The sequence below is a fragment of the Macaca thibetana genome, chromosome 7, assembly GCF_024542745.1.
Source record: "Macaca thibetana thibetana isolate TM-01 chromosome 7, ASM2454274v1, whole genome shotgun sequence".
In the NCBI taxonomy this organism is placed as follows: Eukaryota; Metazoa; Chordata; class Mammalia; order Primates; family Cercopithecidae; genus Macaca; species Macaca thibetana.
This window is the reverse complement of record NC_065584.1, coordinates 154023215-154048155: the sequence shown is the minus strand read 5'-3', so window position 1 is coordinate 154048155 and position 24941 is coordinate 154023215. Positions and strand designations below refer to the sequence as shown.

At 45.5% G+C, this 24941-nt stretch overlaps 1 protein-coding gene across 7 annotated transcripts in view; it reads right to left on the bottom strand.

Moving 5' to 3' along the window:
• Positions 1–24941, bottom strand: part of PAQR5 (progestin and adipoQ receptor family member 5) — a 102297-nt gene that overhangs the window by 19762 nt on the left and 57594 nt on the right. For 5 of the 7 annotated variants that reach the window (XM_050796352.1, XM_050796351.1, XM_050796353.1 and 2 more), the window contains 2 exons: positions 6882–7009; positions 1700–1905 (listed from right to left, as the gene is read on the bottom strand). In XM_050796352.1, coding sequence (XP_050652309.1) covers positions 1700–1905; positions 6882–7009 — 334 coding nt within the window. Of the gene's footprint in view, positions 1–1699; positions 1906–6881; positions 7010–7284; positions 12829–23111; positions 23517–24941 lie in introns of those variants that run through there. The other 2 variants (XM_050796358.1, XM_050796356.1) reach the window with 2 other exon arrangements.

The window sequence follows — 24941 nt, the reverse complement described above, 5'->3', positions numbered from 1 at the left end:
GGGGACCCAGGAGGGAGGGAGAGATGTGACAGGGACCAGAGAAAGAGAGGGGCACTGAGGAGGCCTGAAGTATCCCTGTGTCAATCTCGGCAGTCAGGAGGCTGGGACCCTGGACAGGGGCACGCACATTCCCTGCTCTCTTCTGCAAACCCATCAAACCCTGAGGGTAAGCCTGGCTCACACGGAAAGGGGCAAGGTCTGGTGAATGCTGGGGACTGGACAGCAGAGCACTGAGGAGTGGGCAGTGAAGCGGGAAAATGTGTGTGTATGTGTGTGAGTGTGTGAGTGAGCATGTGTGTCTGTGTGGTGTGTGTGTATGTATGTGGTGTGTGTGATGTGCATGTGTGTGGTGCGTGTGTGTGATGTATGTGAGAGTGTGAGTGTGTGGATGTGTGTGTAGTGTCTGAGAGTATGTGTGCATATATGTGCATGTGAGTGTGTATGTGGTGTGAGTGTGTATGTGAGTGTATTGTGTGTATATGTCAGTATGTGTGGTGTGTATGTGGATGTGAGTGTGTGTGGAGGGTCTGAGAGTATGTGTGTGTGCATGTGAGTGTATTGTGTGTATGTGTTGTGTGTGTATGTGAGTGTATTGTGTGTGTGTCAGTATGTGTGGTGTGTGCGTAGTGTCTGAGACTGTGTGTGTGCCTGTGAGTGTATTGTGTGTATGTGGTGTGAGTGTGTGTATGTGAGTGTATTGTGTGTGTGTCAATGTGTGAGTATGTGTGGCATGTGGTGTGTGTGTGTGGAGTGTGTGCATGTAAGTGTATTGTGTATATGTGGTGAGTGTGTGTATGTGTATGTGTGAGTGCATTGGATGTGTGTCAGTATGTGAGTGTGTGTGTGAGTGTGAGTGTGTGTATATGAAGAAAGAGGATGAAGGTAGGCTCCTCATGGACAACCTTTTGGGCAAGGAAGACAATAATTGGTTTTCTCACCTAGAATGGGACCTGGAGGAAGAATCCAGAACTCATATCCTTAGGGACAGATGCATGCCCACAAGGGGAGGAGAGGAGAAAAGGCTGGAGGAGGGCGCATCATAGTCAAAGAAAAAGACAAGGAAGAGGGGACAGTCAGTACCCATTTTCACCAGCTTAGGCTGCTGCTCTATTCCTGCACACTCTGAGCATCTCTCTGATTGCTCTAAGCCTCTGGACATATGAGGCTCATGAGCTCACCCTCCTCCTCTTGCCTGGCATGACAGAGACCAGCACTGATGTACTAGAGTCAGTTCATTCTGGCCTGTGAGAGAGCTGAGTGCTGAACACAGCCATCATTAAAAATTAAATCACATAAACTTGCAATTAAATAAATCCTATTAACAAAAGTACTGAGTACTCAATGACTACATCTACTGTATCTGCATGGTGGAATTTCTATAATGGTGTGCTACGCATATCTCTTCCCACCCTTGTGTTCTGTGATGTCATGTTGGTAGGTTGAAGCTGGCCATGATGGGAAGATTTACACCATAGAAACTGGCAAACACCACAGATCAGGGCTGTTGTGGCTAAATATTTAGCAGTGTGCTTATGGACAGTTTCTTATAAAAAACCCACTGGGAACCTGGACAGGGGCACTGGCATTCCCTGGACTCTTCTGCAAACTCATCGAAGCCTTCCAGTGACCTTAGCTCCCAGGAGAAGGGGCAAACAGCCCACTTGCAGGGGAAGGAAAGCAAGAACAAGGCCTCACATACCCAGGCTGAAGAGGTTGACGGCGCCATAGTCCAGGAAGTAGCAAATGTGCCGGGCATTCTTGGACATAGAGCTGAAGGTGTGTGCACAGCTGGACGCAAGCGGGTACACGCAGCTGGTGCACATGTACACAAGCATGGGCCAGGAGTAGTTGTCATTCTTGATGTCTGTCACATACAGTGCAGTCACAAACCTCCATGCAAAGAACCTGGAACACAGAGGGCCCATTCACCTCCACGATGAACACAGAGGGCCCACTCACCCTCCACGATAAACAGAGGGCCCACTCACCCTCCACGATAAACAGAGGGCCCACTCACCCTCCACGATAAACAGAGGGCCCACTCACCCTCCACGATGAACACAGAGGGCCCACTCACCCTCCACGATGAACACAGAGGGCCCACTCACCCTCCATCATGAACACAGAGGGCCCATGCGCCCTCCACCATAAACACAGAGGGCCCACTCACCCTCCACGATGAACACAGAGGGCCCACTCACCCTCCACGATGAACACAGAGGGCCCACTCACCCTCCACGATGAACACAGAGGATCCACTCACCCTCCACGATGAACACAGAGGGCCCACTCACCCTCCATCATAAACACAGAGGGCCCACTCACCCTCCACCATGAAAACAGAGTGCCCACTCACCATCCACGATAAACACAGAGGGCCCACTCACCCTCCACCATGAACAAAGAGGGTCCACTCACCCTCCACCATGAACAAAGAGGATCCACTCACCCTCCACCATGAACACAGAGGATCCACTCACCCACCGTGGTGAACACAGAGAGTCCACTCGCCCTCCACCATGAACACAGAGGATCCACTCACCCACCGTGGTGAACACAGAGAGTCCACTCGCCCTCCATCATGAACACAGAGGATCCACTCACCCTCCACAGTGAACACAGAGAACCCACTCACCCTCCACCATGAACACAGAGGATCCACTCACCCTCCACGATAAACAGAGGGCCCACTCACCCTCCACGATAAACAGAGGGCCCACTCACCCTCCGTGATGAACACAGAGGGCCCACTCACCCTCCACGATGAGCACAGAGGGCCCACTCACCCTCCACGATAAACAGAGGGCCCACTCACCCTCCACGATGAACACAGAGGGCCCACTCACCCTCCACGATAAACAGAGGGCCCACTCACCCTCCACGATGAACACAGAGGGCCCACTCACCCTCCACGATGAACACAGAGGGCCCACTCACCCTCCACGATGAACACAGAGGGCCCACTCACCCTCCATCATAAACACAGAGGGCCCATGCGCCCTCTACCATGAACACAGAGGGCCCACTCACCATCCACCATGAAAACAGAGGGCCCACTCACCATCCACGATAAACACAGAGGGCCCACTCACCCTACACCATGAAAACAGAGGGCCCACTCATCCTCCACCATGAACACAGAGGGCCCACTCACCCTCCACCATGAAAACAGAGTGCCCACTCACCATCCACGATAAACACAGAGGGCCCACTCACCCTCCACCATGAACAAAGAGGGTCCACTCACCCTCCACCATGAACAAAGAGGGTCCACTCACCCTCCACCATGAACAAAGAGGATCACTCACCCTCCACCATGAACACAGAGGATCCACTCACCCACCGTGGTGAACACAGAGAGTCCACTCGCCCTCCACCATGAACACAGAGGATCCACTCACCCACCGTGGTGAACACAGAGAGTCCACTCGCCCTCCACCATGAACACAGAGGATCCAGTCCCCCTCCACCATGAACACAGAGGATCCACTCACCCTCCACCATGAACACAGAGGATCCAGTCCCCCTCCACCATGAACACAGAGGATCCAGTCCCCCTCCACCATGAACACAGAGGATCCAGTCCCCCTCCACCATGAACACAGAGGATCCAGTCCCCCTCCACCATGAACACAGAGGATCACTCACCCTCCACCATGAACACGGAGGCCCACTCACCCTCCACCATGAACACAGAGGATCCAGTCCCCCTCCACCATGAACACGGAGGCCCACTCACCCTCCATCATGAACACAGAGGATCCACTCACCCTCCATCATGAACACAGAGGGCCCACTCACCCTCCATGATGGAAGCTCCTCTTAGATCCTCACCTATCTACTGTCTCCATTCCCTCGCGATGACCAATTCCTTTGTGTTCTCACTTTGGGGAAATACGGTGTGTTAGGGAGGTGGGGGGGGTCCTTTTTTAATTGGGAGGCAGTATGTTAGGAATGGGCAGGTGAAGTAAGAAGAGAAGCTTTATGTATATCTAGTCCAATCCCCTAGCGATTCTCCAGCCTCAGCTTGCATGCTTCCAGGGATGGGGGGCTCATTACCTCCCAAGGCAGCTCTGAGGGCTGGAAAGTTCTCCTTCATTGGCTCAAATCTATCCTCCTTGTATCTATCTCCATTTGGTTGGCCTAGTTCCCTCCACCAGGATCACAGAAAACGTGTGTGTGTGTGTGTGTGTGTGTGTGTGTGCACGCATGTGTTTTTTTGTTTTTTTGTTTTGTTTTGTTTTTTTGAGATGGAGTCTCGCTCTGTCTCTAGGCTGGAGTGCAGTAGCACGATCTTGGCTCACTGCAACCTCTGTCTCCTGGGTTCATGTGATTCTCCTGCCTCAGCCTCTCGAGTAGCTGGGACTACAGGGGCCCGCCACCACGTCTGGCTAATTTTTGTATTTTTAGTAGAGACGGGGTTTCACCATGTTGGCCAGGATGGTCTTGATCTCCTGACCTCGTGATCTGCCCACCTCGGCCTCCCAAAGTGCTGGGATTACAGGCGTGAGCCACTGCGCCCGGCTGCCTATCAAATATTTTAAGGCAGTCTTTCTAACCCCCTCCCACCTCCTTGAACTTCACATTAAACAACCCCAGTTCCTTCAGCCATTCCTTGCAGGATCTAAATTTGGCGTTACCACCATCCTTGTGGTTTGTCCTTGCTCCATGTAGTTTATCTGTGTCCCTCTTGTAGGAAGGCTCCTCAAATAGAAACAATGCCCCAGGTGGAACCTTGCAAGCCCAGAGGACAAGAGGACTATTTTCTCCCTCCTCCTCCATACTGTTCCTCCACTAAGAGTATAATCACTTTTCTGAACAGCTAGTCCCACAGCTGACTCTCAGCAGAGCCTAGATCTCTATGCAGAGACACTTCACAATTCTTCACCAGATCTGCCTGACCTGCAATCCACACATGAGGTCCCGCCTGCAGAACACCTCACTTCCACAACCCACGCCTAGAGAGCTGGCTCCCTTTCCCACTAACTCCTCCAAGGAAGGAGACTCTACAAAGTTTTTCATATATAGGAGCTGAAGGAGCGTTGCTAAATCCTTCCAGCTACACTTGTGGTCTCTTCATTTTTGTCCCAGCAGAAGTAAAGCTTAAGCTATTTGCTGTTTCTCAAAACGTATCCTTCAGTCATTTCAATGTTTTGGTGGTCCCATTTCCCTAGGGCATCTTGATCCAGACCTTCCCAAGTTCTTCCTGCTACTCTCTGTTGCTCAGTCAGGATCATCTCTGAGAGCCTGGCACAGTGTAGAGGTGCATAGGTAGTGCTGGGGGTGAGGGGGTGCGGCTCAACCAGCTTGGCTCAGCAGTAAAATAGCAAAAAATCACCCTACAGGGATCCAAGCATGCAGCACAAGACCCACAAGCAGGGATGGACAGGCCGGTAGCCTTTTAGCAGCTCAAATCTCAAAACAGGCTAAATCAACCATGATTCATCCAGAAAATGGAACACCAGGCAGATGTTCCAAAGTCCAGGAGACATGTAGATTGCAGATGCTGACCGAGTGAGCTCTCCAAGGGAGGGAAGTAAGGGGAGGGCAGCGGGGAAAGAGGCAGATGCTGGGGACACTCACAGCACAGATGCTCCTGAGTCCCCAGAAAAGCTGCAGAAGGACACACAGGAAGCAGGTCCCCCTGGCCACTCCAGGGAGGAGAACTGGGGCCAGTGGCAGAGCCTGACTCTATTCCCTTCTGAAGGGTTATAATTTATAAGCACGTATACTTTTAAAAATGACAGATGGCCCCTGGAGCAGGGCTGTGCTGCCACCCCTGCCCAGTCCGCAGGCCCAGGGTTGCCACGCCCCTTTACAGATCACCCTAGTCCACACCAGACTGAGCTCTCTCCTCTCTCCACTGAGCTGGCTGCTGGAACCAAACAGCCTGCCCCTGCATTTTGGCCCTGGGTCTGTCTTCTGATTTTTAGTCGGGCTGGCTGCCCCTGTGCGGGGAGCCTGGGCCCATCTGCACGCATGGCACACTCCTAATCTCTTCTCACCGTGACTAGAGGGAGTCCAGTGACCAGCCTGTGACACAGCGCCCCTGCATGACATAAGGAAGCCACCCCTTCTCTCGGCTGTGTCTATGTCGACCAATGGTGGTCTGAGTGGGACAGTGGCTTGAATGGCCTCTGAGTTCTTCCAGCTCAGATCCACTGTGATTTGGTGCTTTGACCCTGTCTCCATCCTCCATTCATTAAGCAAAGGTGCGCAGTGTGTGACATTGGCCTTCATCCCCCACCTTTCTCAGCAAGGCCCCTCTTCGCTTCCCTGGCAACTCCCATTTCTGCGCGCAGGCTTCCCAGAGCTTTGCTCTTAGCTGGCTCCACCTACAGGCTGCCAGATGAAGTGCCTCCCAGTTGCCATGGTTCCCAGAATGATTACGGAACACCCACAGCTCTGTGCCAGATGCTTCTACCAATGTTTTCTCCCGAAACTCTCACAGCAACCCTTGGGGAGGTGCGGACCATCACTCCTACTTTGCAGGTAGGAAAATGTGAGGCTCAGAGAGGTTGACTTCCTCAAACTAGTGACATTTTAACCAAGGCTCCTGAAAAACCTGGAAAGTCTCCAAGACTGAAGGAGGTGAAGGTAAATGCTATCATATCAGGCATGAGAGCAGGGAGCCGGGAAGGACTGAGGCAATTTTGGGATTTTCCCTCAAATCCTACCCCAGTCCATGCCTTAAAGGTCATCCCAGCGGCACACCCAATGTCTCTTCCCTCTGTCACACACCCCCTTCACCCGCGCGTACCCATGGGGGATCCCCAAACCCCAGCACAGAATCTCAGCCATCTCAACACTAGCTGTGTTAAGACTCCCTGGTCTCCAGGGCTCCTGAAGGAGACAGGCCGGTCAAGGGGGCCAGAAGGTACCAGAAGGGCAGCAAGTGAGTCCAAATGTTGAGAGTCTCATTGGTCATTTGGAAAAGGCTGAGGATACAGGCAGTGGCAGAACTCTGTGGATGGCGGTAGCCGAAGAGGATGCCTTGCTCATGGAACACCTGCAGAGGCAAAAGGAAAAGGACACTGAGGTGAGACCAGAGGGCAGCACGAAGGTCTCTGGAGGGACATCTTCCAGGCCGTGCACTGTGTGCCTGAAACGCTTGACCCCAAGTCCTTGACCTGTTAAGCTGTTCCCCTCACTCTCTCCTTCCCTCACAGTGGCTTCTAAAATCCCACATCCTCCAAGAAGCCTCCAGCCAGCTGGAGGAGGGAATTCAAGGGCCAGCCTCCCTTTGGGAATCCAGCCTGTCTTTGCATTCCCTGGCGTACTTACTCTTGGCATGAATCTTGCCTAAGAATCCGTTTTCCTACCCCTCTGCCTGGGGCCTACAGCCCGGTTTTTGGACGCCGTTTTGGTGAGCTGACATAGATGCTGTCTGTCTGAGCCGGCAAGCCCTGCATGTCAGGGGCTGGTGGGAAGAACTCTGCAGAAGATGTCCCCGGTGCCAGGATATATTCACCAAGGTGCTTCATAAAGGGCTTTTGATGATGAGGACCGTGATGCTGATGCCTGGGCTGCAGGAAGAGGAGGTGGCTGCCCACAGCACGGCTACTCAAACCACTGCCACCCCCATGCAGCCCATTTGGCAAGTCCCCCCCCCAAAAAACACCCCCACTGAGAAACCTGGACTGATCAGGTGAAATATGGGGTATCAACCTGCCTGGAGTATTGTATTATATCCACTAAAAGTGGTGAGAAGATAATGAGGCCAGAGGGACAACAGCCCAGGATGCAATAAGAAGTGAAGAAATGTGGAATTTAAACTGTATTCCTGCCACGGTTAGAAGAGCTTGGGAAATTGAAGTTTACACCGTGGGGCAGAGGCTGGGAGGAACATAGAAAAGTGGTGTTTAATTTGTTGAGGTAGTAGGATGGAAGGAGACCTGTTTTCCCCTTCTCTGTTGATTTAGACCAAGGGTTCTCAATTTTGACACTATTGACACTTTGGGCCAGATCATTGTTTGTTGTGGGGGCCAACCTGTGCATCCTTTCACAGCATCCATGGCCTCTATCTGCTAAACGCCACTAGCACACACTGTCGGCACCCTACCCCCCAAGTTGTGACAAACAGAAATGTCTCCAGATATTGCCAGATGTCCCCTGGGGGCTAAAGTTGCCCCCAGGTAAGGACCACTGATTTAGATAAGTGTTGCCATACCCTTTGAAACCTAAATTATAAATGAGTAGGGTAATTGAAGCAAATAATAACAATGATAATGTTAGTAATCATAACCTAAATCAGGTCACAATAAGTTGCAAAGCCTCTCCTTTGAATTTCTAGGGCTGTGAGGGGAAGGCTAGAGGAACTTCAATCTAGCCACCCATTTCTCATTTGGGGTGCCAACATCTTAGTGTAAGAGAGGTTCTCTGTTAAAAAAATGTACAATATATAATACCAGAGTTTGTGCTATCTCTTTTTTTTTTTTTTTTTTTTTTTTTTTTTTTGAGACAGGGTCTTGATCTGAAGCCCAGGCTGGAGTGCAGTGGTGCAATCATGGCTTACTGCAGCCTCAAACTCCTGGGCTTCAAATGATCCTCCCACCTTAGCCACCTGAGTAGCTGGAACTACAGGAGTGCCACCATGGTCAGCTAATTTTTTTATTTTTTTAATTTTTTTTGTGACGGAGTCTCACTTTGTTGCCCAGGCTGGAGTGCAGTGGTGTGATCTCGGCTCACTGAAACCTCTGCTTCCCAGGTTCAAGCAATTCTCCTGCCTCAGCTCCTCAAGTAGCTGGGATTACAAGCGCATGCCACAATGCCTGGCTAATTTTTTGTATTACTAGTAGAGACAGGGTTTCATCATGTTGCCCAGATTGGTCTCGAACTCCTGACCTTAAGTGATCCACCCACCTCGACCTCCCAAAGTGCTGCTGGGATTACAGGTGTGAGCTACCATGCCCAGCCTAATTTTTTATTTTTTGCAAAGACAAGGTCTCACTATGATGCCCAGACTCATCTTGAATTCCTGGGCTCAAGTGATTCTCCCATCTTGGCCTCCTAAAGTGCTGGGATTAGAGGTGTGAGCCATTGTGCCCAGCCTTGTGCTATTTCTTGGGGTTCCAAGTCAAGTAGTCACATGGAACAGTGCAGAAGGTGAGGGGCTGCCAGAGTAATGAGTCAAATCTGGGCCCCCAAGGCGCCATGTGGCCTTGAGAAAAGTGAAGCTGAGGCCCTGGGTCACAGCTCTCAGGGCCTCTGTGTAAAATGAGAGGGCTTGGCTAGCTGAATGGTCGGAACATTCCCTTCCAGCAGTAGCTCCAAGTTTTAGAGAACTCTTAGTTCAGTTCTGGGTTAAACTGGTCAACTAGAGGGAGGGGATATAATGAAGTTGGCTCATGGTCCAATGAAGAAATACTATGAATTCGGTTTGGGTCTTAGGTAATTAAAGCGATTTGTTCCAGTTTTTGATTCACCATTCAATTCTGCTGACGCCCCGGTTTATGGTGGACAGATTCCTATAATGGGCAGCAGGAATCTTGAGTTGCAGATTTCCACCCCACCAAGGCTGATGATAAGGAGGCAAATAGGCCAATGGCCTTCAGCCTTTGATCCCTGTGGAGGAGGACGGCATGTGCTTGGCGGGACTCAGAAAGCCTTCTAGCAGAAATAACAGCTCCCAGGAGCTCCACACTGGGTCTGTCCTTCTACCTTTCAAGCTTCTTTCTCTCTTCTTTTAAAGTCGTTGTTTTATAATTATTTATTAAAGCACTGGCCACTGGTTACAATGCAGACTCCATTAATCACTATTTATTCCTTCATATGAATTAGACTAGCAGGTCCTATAAACCAAGAGACTTTGTGACAAGGGGCCAGTGAGAGCAGAAACATTTCAGAGCACTGGGAATGTGGGGACAGTGGCCTGCAGGGAGGAGGTGGGGCAGGGCTGCAGGAGAGCACAGACCCTGTGACAGCCACAGTGGCAGTGGCTAAACAGAAGCTGGAGGAAAAGGTCACTCACAGTCTGTGACTACTTCCCTTCTCTCTGTGGATCCCGGCATTCCAGCAGGCAATACCGGGGGGACTGATGTCGTCAAAAGCCAGCGGGGAACAGAAGGGAAATCCATACACTGGACAACTTGACCTCATTTAGGAATCTGGCCCCAGACCTGGGGAGGATATTTTGCCACCAAAGCCAGGGCTGGGCCCAGATTAAAAACACCTGCCTCCATCTGACCTGCTACGCTGACCCCAGAAAAGGATGGGAAGCCCAATACTGGCCATGCAATAGGGGCAGGATTCAAAGCAGCCTTTCCAAAAAAATAAATGGATGGATAAAGTGTAGTAAAAGGAGTCCCTCTGTCCCAGGACAGTGATGTTCCAGCTTAGACTAAGAAGACTGACCTGTCCCTGCCCTCCCCAACTTGAACCTCTGTCTATCAAACCCCATTGCTAGTTCTTAGTTGTACTCCTGCCCTGAGCTCCTGTGAGCACAGGAAAGGAGAAACATTCTCTCCGTCTTCCCACTCCAGCCTTAGCAAAGTGCTTTGCCTAGAGCAGACCTTCATGGAATGCAGGGTACATACATTGAAAGGACAAACTAAATATTTGACAACAATTTTGTATTCCAAACCCAGTTTGACCCCAAAGGAAAACTGCAATCATTTCCTCAACACTTCGTAGCTTGGCCTCATTTCTAAGCGCCCCCAAGTAAGCAAGTGCTTGCTTATTTGCACAGCAGAATTGATTTGTAGGACTCCACCTTGCACCCCTAGTTGCAGGCTGAGCAATTTAGAGTGAAATGAAATCAAAGTATATGCAGCATATTATTTAGAACTGAGAACCTCCAGGAACTGGGAGCGGAAGGGCACATCAGCAAGTTTTCCCTTTCAGTTCCTGCCCCAGGCTCAGCATCGAGGAAAGTCTTCTTGCATGGCCAAGACTTGCATGCACCTGCTAGCCGATGCCTACAATTCCACCGTGACAGTTAAAAGCTTTTGGTTTTTCTAGCTATTAAACTGCAAACCACCTGGAGAAAATAGCTGGGCATTTTTGGCCAGCTGTAAATAAGGGCAGATTTTGATAGCGGGGAAAGGGAAGAGGCAGAGTGGGATCAGGGGGCTTCGGGCGCTATTCACATGAATTCTGTGATTCCTGCTCACTGAATCCTCACAACCAGCTTGTGAGGAAGAACCTATTATTGTCCCCATTTCACAGAAAAAGAAACTGAGGCCTGGAGAGGTTAGGGCACTTATTTAAGTTCTCAAAAGTAACAGAAGCAAAGCTGAAACCTAAATGCAGACAGCAGGCTCCATTCCCTGCCCTCTTGTGCACTGTCCTTCATTGCTTCCCCTGGGGAGGGCTCTGTCAAGAGATAAAACCCCTATCTCCCGGCCTGTACTGTGATTTTGGACTGTGACATACTTCTCTGAGCCTTAGATTCTTCTTCTTTAAAGTGCCATTATGAACTAAATCTGGGAGGGAACTGTGTCCCTCCCAAAATTCATCTGTTAAGTTAAAGTCCTAACCCCCAGGACCTCAGATGCAACTGCATTCAGAGATAAGGTCTTTCAAGAAGCCATTAGAGTGGGTCCTAATCCAATCTGCCTGGTGTCCCTCACAAGAAGAGGACATTTGAATTCACAGAGAGACACCAGGGATGAGTGCCCACAGAGTGGTGACCTTGTACAGAGGCAGCAAGAGAGTGGCCATCTGTAAGCCAAGGAGAGAGGCTTCGCCCCTGTCCAAACCTTGATCTTGGATACCTTTCAGTCTCCGGAACTGTGAGAAAATAACTTTCTGTTGTTTAGACCACTCAGTCTGTGGTATTTTGTTGTGGCAGCCCTAGCAAACTAATACAAGCAGTGAGGATGTGCAAGCCAGCGCCTCTCAAACTTTCTTCTAGTGTGTGCAGAGCACCTGGGCACCTTACTGCAGTGTAGTGGCTGGGGCAAGAGTCTGCAGTTCTAATCAGCTCCCAGGGCCTGCTGATGCTACAACTGCCTCTGGCTTCAAAGCCAGACTCCCACCCTAGCATCGTGCTGTCACCTTCCTGCCCAGAATCCAGTTCCCTACAGAAGAGGAAGTTCCCTCTACGTAAGAGGGACATGATGATAGGGAAGGCCAGGACAAGGAATAGTTAGAGGCCAGTGGGGAGTCTGATGAGGTGTTTGCTGGCAGAGGGCAGGGGAAGAATGAGAGGGAAAAGGGGGAGGCCATGCATTGATGCAGCAATTATTATTATTATTATTATTATTGAGACAGAGTCTCACTCTGTTGCCCAGGCTGGAGTGCAGTGGCACGATCTCGGCTCCCTGCAAGCTCTGCCTCCTGAGTTCAAGTGATTCTCGTGCTTCAGCCTCCCGAGTAGCTGGGATTACAGGTGCCTGCCACCATGCTCAGCTAAATTTTTGTATTTTTAGTGGAGACAGGGTTTCAACATGTTGGTCAGTCTGATCTCGAATCCCTGACCTCAGGTGATGCACCCGCCTTGGCCTCCCAAAGTGTTGGGATTACAGGCGTGAGCCGCCATGTCCGGCCTTGCTGCAGCAGTTATAACCTGCTGGTTATATATATCATTTGCTGGGTACCTGCGGTGCACCAGGCTCTAGGTTGGACAGTATGCCACGTCACTTGCAGGACCATGCTTAGTTCCTGCAGGACAGAAATACTTAGGCTCTCAATTAAAAGAGCATAAAACAACAATTGCACACCACACACATGCAATTACTAGAACTTTAAATAGGCTGAATTAATAGCCAACCATTGTTGGTATGAAACAATTACAGGAAAATGCCAATTTACAACACTGCTGTGATGTTTTTTAAAAAAACAACATATCCAATATTCAGTCAGGCATAAGAATGCTTTTTGTACATGCAGTACAACATTTACAGAATACAATGGTAAGTCTCTTCTGGCTGAACATGTAAGATGGATAAAAAGTAATGAAATAAATGATCAATATCAGAGATGGAGGAACCAAAGGATATTAATAATTTAATGGACAATAAAGTTAAAAAATGATACACAAAATGTTTTTAAAAAGTAAATAGCACTGGGCATGGTGGCTCACACCTGTAATCTCAGCACTTTGGGAGACTGAGGTGGGCAGATCACTTGAGGTCAGGAGTTCGAGACCAGCCTGGCCAACATGGTGAAATCCCATCTCTACTGAAACTACAAAAATTAGTTGTACATGGTAGCGCATGCCTGTAGTCCCAGTTACTCTGGGGGCTGAAGCAGTAGAATCGCTTGAACCTGGGAGGCAGAGGTTGCAGTGAGCTGAGATCATGCCATTGCACTCCAGTCTAGTCAACAAAATGAGACTCTGTCTCAAAAAAAGAAAAGTAAATAGGACTCAGGTAGTGTGTACTAGGGAAGAAAAGTCCTATTGAATGACTAGCATTATAGACAGTATTGATCTACAGCAGAAGAAAGTAAGAAAGTTGAAATAACAGAGCAATTCCATTGGTTTTACATTTGTTGTAAAAATGCAGTCTTTGATTTAAGAAGTAGAAAAACGATTTTCAGTTTTAGGCATTGATTTCCAAAGCTGCCATGGGCAAGCTTGTGATAATAGTATAACATGGTTGCTAACTCTGCAGTAGGCAGAATAATGGCTCCCCAAAGATGTTCACATCGTAATTGCCAGAACCAGTGAATATGTTAGGTTACACAGCAAAGGGGCAGTAATGTCCCAGGTGAAATTGAAGTTGCTAATACACTGACCTTAAATTAGGGAGATTCTCTGGTTACCGAGTGGGCCCAGTATAATCAAAAGGTCCTTAAAAATGGAAGATGGAGGTAGAAAAAGAGACTCAGAGGAAAAAGTGACTACAGAATAAGGTCAGAGAGATGCAACATTGCTGATGTGAAGATGGAGGAAGGGGCCAGGAGCCAAGGAGAGCAGTCAGCCTCTAGGAGCTAGAAAGGTAAGGAAACAGATTCTCCCCAACAACATCCACCAAAATCTAGATTTTACCCAGTGAGCCCCATGTCAGACTTGTAACCTACAGGACTGTAAGATCATATATTTGTTTGTTTGTTTTTTGAGCCACTAAGTTTGTGGTAATTTGTTACAGCAGCAACAGAAAACTAATGCAAGGTCAGAATTTGACCAAAAATCCAGAAGTATTCTTAGTGCTGAGTATGGTGGCACATGGTTTGAATTGCTTACTAGGAGAATTGATTGTGCTCTCAATTAAAAGAACATAAAACATCGCTTATACACAACACACATGCAATTACTAGAACTTTAAATAGGCTGAATTAATAACCAGCCATTTTTGGTATGAAATAATTACAGCAAAATGCCAACTTACAACAGTGGTGTGATGGTTTTCAAAAAATAATGTGTCCAATATTCAGTCAAGCAAAAGAATGCTTTTTGTTTTGTTTTTGAGACAGTCTTACTCTGTCGCCCAGGCTGGAGTACAGTGGCATGATCTTGGCTCACTGCAACCTCTGTCTCCTGAATTCAAGTGATTCTCCTGCCTCAGCCTCCCGAGTAGCTGGGATTACAGGCATGTGCTACCATGCCCAGAGAATTTTGTATTTTTAGTAGAGACAGGGTTTCACCATGTTGGCCAGGCTGGTCTCAAACTCCCGACATCAAGTGATCCACCTGCATTGGTTTCCCAAAGAGCTGGGATTACAGGTGTGAGTCACTGTGCCTGGCCAAGAATGCTTTTTGTACGTACAGCACACTATTTACAGAAGACAATGGTAAATTTCTTCTGGCCAAATATGTAAGGCGGCTTTAAAAGTATTCTTAGTGCTGGGTATGGTAGCATATGGTTTGAATTGCTTACTAAAATTGATTAGGCTCTCAATTAGATTTTCTATGGAATAGTTTAAAGATTATACATGACATTCTCTGAATCTTCTCCCAAATGGGACATCTTGCTGAAACACATACCAAATTTGACCTTAACTACTCTCATTCACACAATGGGAATAACAAATCTGTGCTGTTAAACACTTAGATTTAATTTAGGTAAGATATAGGATGATGGGAAGAAATCAGTGTAACAGAATATGCTATTTTTAGTGGGAAATAACATTAATTTTGAATTTGAGCTCTCAACTGATATTTGTTACGAGATAGTGTTAGCAAAAGCCTACAAAAAAATCTAGGCCTGGCTATTTCATTTTTAAAGGGATTAAAAATACATATTTATTATTTTAAATATGTATAGGACTTTTCTAAACCAAAGGAGTCACACGTAAAATACATAATAAAGGTGACATTCCAATAAGATAAAATCCAAAAAAGGAAACAAAAATGTCTCTGGACTATGAAAGAGAAGATTCACATACAGATCATCCTGAAATTAATTTCTGTAGGGATTATTTCTCTGGACATTGTAGACTAAGGTATAATTTTGACTGAATAAAGGCCTACTGTTTTCAGTTTTCCTTATACTATCTCTTTATATTTTTCTTAATAAAATAGATGAATATTAATCTAGACATTACTTTGAGAGAGTAAAGATAGCAAGATGAGATGGTAATCTATATGGAATTAAAATATTTAATAATTTTTCTGCTTAATATAATTATCATATGATGCAGCCTCATTACAATGTTTGAACTTTATATGAAAAATTTATAATTTTCTTGCTCAAACTGGCTTCAATTTAAAAAAAGAAAAAATTTATAATTCATTTCTGACTCAAAATGTGGCTGTAACAATTTTTTTTTTTTTTTTTTTTTTTTTTGGTAATTCCAGCTGTTCTACCTCAATAAAACTGAATGGAATCTCAGCAGAAGATTATCCCAAATGAAATTAATTTAAGAAACAAAACTAAGAACTACAATGACTCAGGAATAGTGGTTTAATTATAACATCATTGTCAACAGAACACAAATTATATGATAATGTTGATTACAACACTATAACTCAATTTTACTGAAATGAAGAAGTAAAATGAATTATATGGAATAAACACATAATAATTTATAAATTATGCATGTTTTTGTTTTATTACTCTTTCAAACATAAGTAATTCATCAACGTAACATTTAGACATGTACAACAATAATTAAACTCAGTTGTTTTTCATATTTTGCTGACTTTAGCTATATAAAAATCAAAGTTTCACTTTTTCTGTCCTTATAAAGGGGCATTTGTCAGCTCAGGCACAGTGGTTCACACCTGTAATCCCAGCACTTTGGGAGGCCGAGGTGGGTGGATCACCTGAGGTTGGGAGATTGAGACCATCCTGGCTAACATGGTGAAACTCTGTCTCCACTAAAAACACGAAAAATTAGCTGAGCATGGTGGTGGGTGCCTGTAATCCCAGCTACTCGGGAGGCTGAGGCAGGAGAATTGCTTGAATCCAGGGGGCAGAGGTTGCAGTGAGCTGAGATCATGCCATTCTACTCCAGCCTGGGCAACAAGAGCGAAACTGTCTCAAAATAAATAAATAAATAAATAAATAAATAAATAAATAAATAATAAAATAAAGGGGCATTTGTTAAGGTAGAATAGAACCATTTTACATAACTGTTGGCTTCATTTATAACTTTTAAGTATTTAGACATATAGCCTATGGCCTGCATTTGTCCTTCTTATTCAGACTTAGCATATATTAAGGGCAGGTCTGGTTTCATTTGATCATCATGAGAGCATGGCAAGGTAGGGACTGTCAACCCATTTTACAAATAAGAAAACAGAAGCTCAGTGAGACGAAGTTTCCAAGGTCATAATAAATACCAGAACCAAGACACAAACCCTAGTCTTAAATTGCAAAACCCCTGTGTGCTTCACAGCACCCAGCTGGTGGAACTAAGGATTGCTACAAACATGTTTTATAGAAACGCTAAGGGTCATGAAAGTTTTCAGAAGGAAGTAATCACTGGGGGTGAAGGAAGGACCTGGAAGAATGACTGGGGGACTCCGGTTCTGGCCAAATGATGGTCGATTAGATGTTATGAAGGATCCTTCTGATTAATGCAATTAATATGCTGTCTGGAGTATGCATCATAAGCCAGTATATCAGCAAAATGACACAAAAGTAAAGAAGTCACAAAGCCCCCAAACAGAGGGAAACCAGGAACCCTGTGAGGTAAGCTGCATTCACCATCAGAGTCTCTGCTGCCAGATTTTGTAAACAAGGGATGAAACCCAAGGCCCAGCAAAGGCAGGGAATCTAATAGGAGACTTTGCCAATAAAGCTAGGAGTCTAAAGATAAGTGAGTGTGAAATAAATTCAACCAGGCAGAAGAGGACAATAAGGAAAGTTGTTTCTCTGAAAAAAAATCTCTCCCAAAATTCATAACCATCAAATAGTCTTCATATAGGTTTGTGGTCCAAGCCCCTACTACTTTTGTGGTCCAGGAAATCTCAAGTGAAAAAATTAAAGTGATTACAAATAGAAAGAGGTTAACATTTTGTAGTTCCCTCAGGTAAGTTACAAAAGCAAACACAAATCCTCTCTGAAGGATTTCTACCTTTTTTTTTTTTTTTTTTTACTTGAGACAGAATCTTGCTCTGTCACCCAGGCTGGAGTGCAATGGCATGATCTTGGCTTACTGCAACCTCTGCCTTCTGAGTTCAAGCTCAAGCTATTCTCCTGCCTCAGTCTCTCGAGTAGCTGGGATTACAGGCACGTGCCACCACGCCCTGCTAATTCTTGTACTTTTAGTAGAGACAGGGTTTCGCCATGTTGGTCAGGCTGGTTTTGAACTCCTGACCTCAGGTGATCCACCTGCCTTGGCCTCCTAAAGTGCTGGGATTACAGGTGTGAGCCACCACACCCAGCCGGATTTCTACTTTAACACAGGCATGCACACATAGGGAAATAAAACACCATGAGTGAGAAACAGCAGAAACAGTAGATGGCAGAGACAGAGATCAAAGTTCAAATATTAAAATATAAAATAACTGTGTTTAATATATTTAAAGAAATAAAGATAAACAGGAAACAAGCCAATTTGAAAAAACAGGCTGGGCTTAGTGGCTCAACCCTGTAATGCTAACACTTTGGGGACCGTGGTGGGTGGATTGCTTGAGCCCAGGAGTTTGAGACCAACCTAGGCCACATAGTGAGACACCCTCATCTCTACAAAATTAAAAAAAAAAAAAATTAGCTGGGTATGGTGGAGCAGAGCTGTAGTCCCAGCTACTGGGGAGGCTGAGGCAGGAGCATCATTTGAGCCCAAGAGTTTAAGGCTATAGTGAGCCATGATTGCACCACAACACTCCAGCCTCGGTGACAGAGCAAGACCCTGTCTCAAAAAAAAGAGCCTAATATAACTTTTAGAAATTAAAAAATAATAATTGAAATGTAAAATACATCAAAGGAATAAACAATACACTAAACCTGTCTGAAGAGAAAATTAGTCAACTGAAAGATCCAAAGAAAGTAGCCAGAATGCAGTCCAGAGAGAGTAATAGATAGAAAATATGAAAAATCTAATAAGAGACACAGAGAACATTTCTCCAGAAGGAGAAAATATAAATGGTTTTGATGTGCTATTTGAAGAAATAACTGATACATTTCTGGAATTATTGAGTCATCAGTCTTCAGATCCAAGAGGTTAAGTAGACAGTTGGTGTTCACCAAATATTACATGTGCTTTCCCACATTCCTCAAACTTTCTCAATGTTAGGTTGGGGCCATGTGACTATTTCTGGTTAATGTTACTTCGAGGCCAGAAGAGTTAAAAGCAGAGGCGCAGTAGCTCATGCCTGCAATCCCATCACTTTGGGAGGCTGAGGTGGGCAGATCACCTGTAGTCAGGAGTTCGAGACCAGCCTGGCCAACATGGTGAAACTCCATCTCTGCTAAAAATACAAAAATTAGCCAGGTGTGGTGGTGCATGCCTGTAATCCCAGCTATATGGGAGGCTGAGGCAGGAGAATTGCTTGAACCTTGGAGGCAGAAGTTGCGGTGAGCCAAGAGAGTGCCACTGCACTGCAGCCTTGGCTGCAGAGCAAGACTTGGTCTAAAAAAAAAAAAAACAAAACAGAAAACCTGCTTGCAGATATTACTACACACTTCTGAAGGACCTTTCGGAGGGACTCTTCAGTACTGAGCCACTCATGATGCCACGGGAATTGCTTTTGGCCAACGGGCACTAGTTATACTCCTCCCCGGGGGCTGTGTATATCCACTGATGAGGGATCAAGGTCCTGGCCTCCTTTTCCCATTTGGGACAACTCTGAAAGGCCAACTAACCTCCGGAGCTCCTGAGTGACTGGTGGAGGCTTCTAACGCAGCTTCTCCTTCTGCACATCCTGCCTACTTCACATCCTTGCAGGTGTTCCTGAGAATACTCCCCCATAAACTTCCTGTGCCCGAATCTTTTTCTCAAAGTCTGTTTCTAGGGAAACTAACTTTCTCTTCTCCTCCCATCCAAGCTCGAATCTGGCCCAGCCCTGCCTAGTTTCTGAGATCAGGCGAGATAGGCGTGTTCAGGGTGGTATGGCTGTAGACCCTCACTTCGCCTTCTGGGATGACCTCGGAGGCTGCAGCTGGGAGACGGTGGATCTTCCGTCTGCCTGGGTGTCTCAGTCCCTCACTGACCACTTAGCTACGTAGTGTGATGCGAAATAACCTTTGCTATGTTAAGTCACTGAGCTATATGGGGTAATTTTTAACTCAGCATAGCCTGACCCTGTCTAGTACAGCTATTCATGTTAAAATAGCTGAAGTGACCACTAAACTAATCCACATAGAGCATAGTTCTAACACATTAATTATAAAACAGGTGGAAGGGAAAAATAGCATATGAAAAGAAAAAAAAAGATGAATGTAAAACTCAATCCAAGAAAGCAAGGGAAACAAGGAACAAATAGAGAAAACAAGACAAAAGCATTTAAGACAATGAAAATAAATGTGGATCAAAAAAAAAAAAAAAAAAAAAAAAGAAAGCAAGGGAAACAAGGAACAAATAGAGAAAACAAGACAAAAGCATTTAAGACAATGAAAATAAATGTGGATATCAGTAATCATTATAAATGTGAGTAGACTAAACTGTCAGCTAAAAGACAAATATTGTCAAACTAATAAAATCTCACCATGTGCTGTTTACACAAGACACAGTTAAAATATAATCATGGGGAAGGATTGAAAGTCAAAGGAAGGAGATAAGCCAAACAAATGATAACAAAAGCTTGAGTGGTTATATTAATATCAGATGCATTCCAAGGCAAAAAGCATTACTAGATATAAAGATAATCACTACAAAATCATACCTTTGCATCACCAGGAAGATAGAAAATAGGACAGTTATAAACTTGGATATACCTAAAAAACACAGGCTCAAAATACATAAAGCAAAAATTAACTTACAAGAAGTAATTTACAAATTTGCCACTATAATGGCAGATTTTTTTAACACGTCTCAATTATGCATAGATCAAGTAGAACAAAATTAGTGAAAATATAAAGATAATTGATCTTATGGACAAATATGGAATACTTCCTCCAACAACTGGAGACTATACTTTATTTATAGGCACACTTAGAAGATTTATGAAAATTATTCATATGCTAGGCCATCAAGCTAGTCTGAACAAACGTCAAGGATTGGAATAACACAGGGGGCATTCTCAGACCAAGATCAATTAAGTTAAATCAATAGTATAAAAACTCCATATACTTGGAAGCATAGAGTTACCATATGATCCAGCAACTCCACTCCTGGGTTGTTCACCAAAGAGACTGACAACTTGTCCACCTAAATGACTTGTACGTGAATGTTCACAGTGGCATATTTATTTATAATAGCCAAAAAATAGAAACAACTCATCCTGTTCATCAACTAATGAATGGATAAACAAACTATGGTCTATCCATTCAATAGACTATGATTTGGCCATTAAAACAAAGTACTGATAGATGCTACAGCGTAGATGAACCCTGAAAACATCCTGCTAAGTGAAAGAAGCCAGTCAGAAAAGGCCACATATTGCACCATTCCGTTTGTGTGAGATATCCACAACAGGCGAATCTATACAGACAGAAAGTAGGTTAGGTGGTTGCCAGGAACTGAGGGGATATAAAATAGCTGCTAACGAGTGCAGTTCTTTCTGGGGTGAAGAAAATGTTCTAAAAACTGGTGATCATGGTGATGGTTTTGTGCAACATAATCTGTGTTCAACATACGAAAACCCACTGAATTGTACGCTTTTACAGGGTGGATTTTATAATATGTGAATTGTATCTCAACAAGGCTGTTATAAAAAAAATCTTTCCATCAAGAAAATTCAGCTGTAGGGCCAAGTTGTTCCCTGTACAACTCCAGAGGTTGCCATTCACATAGACTAAAAGGGAAATGGTGCCGCCTTAGAGTTGGGCAATATGGTGGCTCTGCCCAGGTAATTTCCCAGATAAATTCTACCAACCACTCAGGAATGTATAATTCTAATATTAGATATTTTTCCCCATAGAATAAATAGGCAGCAATCTCCAACTCACTTGTGGTTGGCATATTCTGAATCCCAAGTCCAGGCAAGCACAGCATAAGAAGAAAACATTATAGGCCAACTCATTAAATCGACTTAAAGATCCTGAACAAAATATTAGCTAACTGACTCTAGCAATAGATTAAAGAGATATTGCATCATAACCAAACTGTATTTAAAACAAGACAAAAAATTGGTTTAACATTAGCAAATCAATCAATGTAATCACCACTTTAACAACTTAAATAAATCATATATGATCATCTCAAAAGATACTGATTGGAAAAAAGAGTTCTGTAAAATTCATAAAGGAGGCCAGTCACAGTGGCTCATGCCTGTAATCCCAGCACTGTGGGAGGCTGAGGTAGGTGGATCACCTGAGGTCAGGAGTTTGAGACCAGCCTGGCCAACATGATGAAACCCCATCTCTACTAAAAAATACAAAAATTAGCCGGGCACGGTGGCACTTGCCTGTAGTCCCAGCTACTTGGGAGGCTGAGGCATGAGAATCGCTTTAACCTGGGAGGCGGAGGTTGCAGTGAGCCGAGATTGCGCCACTGCACTCCAGCCTGGGTGACAGAGCGAGACTCTGTCTCAAAATAAATAAAATATAATATAATAAAATAAAATTCGTAAGGGAAGGCTGGACCCAGTGGCTCACACCTGTAATCCCAGCACTTTGGGAGGCCGAGGCAGGTGGATCACGAGGTCAGGGGCTCAAGACCAGCCTGGCCAAGATAGTGAAACCCCGTCTCTACTAAAAATACAAAAACTAGCTTGGTATGGTAGCGGGCACCTGTGATCCCAGCTACTTGGGAGGCTGAGATAGAGAATTGCTTGAACCTGGGAGGCAGAGGTTGCAGTCAGCTGAGATCTCACTACTGCACTCCAGCCTGGGTGACAGAGTGAGACTCCATCTCCAAAAAAATACCCTTAATCTGATAAAGATGAAAAGATTACTTATTACATATACACACATACACACACAGCAAATATACTAAATGGTGAAATGTTAAAAGCATTTCTTTTCATTAAAACCAAGTATTTTTAACAATTTACGTGTTAGCCAGGAAAAGTGCTGGGATTACAGGCTTGAGCCACCGCGCCTGGCCATGGTGAAATGTTAAAAGCATTTCTTTTCATTAAAACCAAGAACAATACAAAGATGCCTGCTATCACAACTCCTATTTATATATATATATATATATATATATTTTTTTTTTTTTTTTTTTTGAGACAGAATGGTGATTGCCTTAAAATCACCCACCTCAGCATCCCAAAGTGCTAGGATTACAGGTGTGACCCACCAAGCCCGGCTCCTATCATATTTTAGTAAGCTACCAGGTGATTCTGATATTGGTGATCTAAGCACCCTCTCTGAACAGCCCTGGGCTGGAGAAACCATTTACGCATTGAGATGGCTCCTTGTTCCCAGTGCCTGAGCCCACCTACCAAACACCAATGCCAGCCACTGATCTGGCTATGCTTCCTTCGTTCATAATAATCCCACTGTTCTATCTCATTTTTCTTGGATCTTCACAATTGCCCTGTGAGACTGACTTAACAGGAGTCACCTCCATTTTACAGATGAGAACACTGAGACTGAGGTTATGACTGGGTGGCAGAGCTGCAGTGCAAGTCTGGAAACAGCGTTGCTTTTCCTCTCTGTGTAGACCAGTGCCTCGGGGAATCCTCCTGTCCATGCCCCTAAACTAAGGCATCTGGGACTATGGGATGTGTTTACCTGTAGCCTGTGAGTCAAGGCTGTAGTTAATTAAAGCTTAGCAGTTTGGTTGGGCGCAGTGGCTCACGCTTGTAATCCCAGAACTTTGGGAAGCCGAGGCGGGCGGATCACTTGAGGTCAGAAGTTCGAGACCCAGCCTGGCCAACACGGTGAAACCCTGTTGTTATTGAAAATACAAAAATTAGCCGGGTGTGGTGGCATGCACCTGTAGTCCCAGCTACTTGGGAGGTTGAGGCAGGAGAATTGCTTGAACCTGGGAGGCAGAGGTTGCAGTGAGTCATGGTTGTGCCACTGCACTCCAGCCTGGGTGACAGAGCGAGACTCTGTCTCCAAAACAAACAAACAAACAAACAAACAAAAAAACAGATTAGTAATTTGACACTCGATGTTCTTGTTTCCTGGCAAAGTGTCATGCCATGTTGCATATGAACTTGTCTTTTTTCTTTAATAACCCTCTAATGTACCCAGGCTTAGTTTTGGACACAAGGGAGACTAAATATTATTTATTTAGGCATACACACAAGTTCTGCCTTCTGAGGGAAGAGAGAAACTGCCCTTTTCCACGAAGAATCTATCAGCCAGGAATGCACCAAGAATGGGCCAAGATTACAACTCTGATGATGCAGAGAGGTGACCACACCATTCCCTATAGATAGCTGAGGCCCAGACAGGGTAGTGAAGTGGCCCAGGTCACATAGCTGGCTGATATACAACAGGAGAGGCAGGTGTACAGAGCAGCTTGCAGAAGTACAACCAACAGCTGAAAGAGCTCAGGGAAGGGAGTAAGCACGTGCCACTCCGCAAAGAAGGAAGCCAGAAAGGGGGAGCAAAGGTTGGGGAGAGGAAAGCCTTCTTCAAACAGAAATCAAGACAAGTGAAGGTTGCATCTGCTGGGGAGAATAAAAAGAAGAGGGTCTGTGGATGGGACGTGGTGGAAGAGGTGGGGAGGGATCAAGCTGGTGAAGATGGTGAACAGCAGGCTGGGGAGCTGGGGTTCTAGTCTCTGGACAGGGCCTCTGAAGTCTCCTGCCAGCATGCTGTACCCCTCAAAGTGCCCTAGAGAGCCTAGGAGAGAGTGATAATAATGACAACCAACATTATTAATTGTTCACCACGTGCCAGGCACTTCACTTGGGTCATGTCATTTAATTCTCAAAACCCCAGGAGGCAGATACTATTTTCATTCCCATTTTACAGAAGCAAAAGCTGAGGTAGAGAGATTATCTTGCTTGAGGCCACTCTAAAAGCCAAGTATTGGAACCCACAGAGCCCACCAAAGGTAAACTTTAACAATTGTATGAAATATCCTATTTTAAATAGTCATGTAAATAGTGCATTCCATTTTTAATATGCGTGCATCTGTTTTAATACTAATAAATGTCTTTGCACCAAATCCTCAGGCAAAACTACCCTCCAGGCAGGCAGAGCCACTGTATTTTCTCTATGGCTTCATGAACCCTGGGTATGATGCCCAAAAACCCAATAGTGGATGCTGGAGCCCAAGGAAGATTTTGAAGCAAATGGTGGATGCAAGGTGTGATGCTGGTTTTCTGCCTCTAGCTAGTGCCATTTCACTAAAAGATATTATCATCCTCTAACTTATGAAAAACTGGACAGAGAGGACATATTCATCTTTCTCCCTTAGCCTCTGCCTTGGTTGTCCAGTCCTGACATTCAGAATCTCCATACATTCAGATTCCCAGCAGGTTACCCAAAGGACCTATTGATACCACTCTGCCCCCTTCACTTCTTTCCTGTGGACATACTCTGAACCCAACCCTGACCAAAATGTCCAGAAAGGTATATAAGCAGACTGCCATAACCTCTACC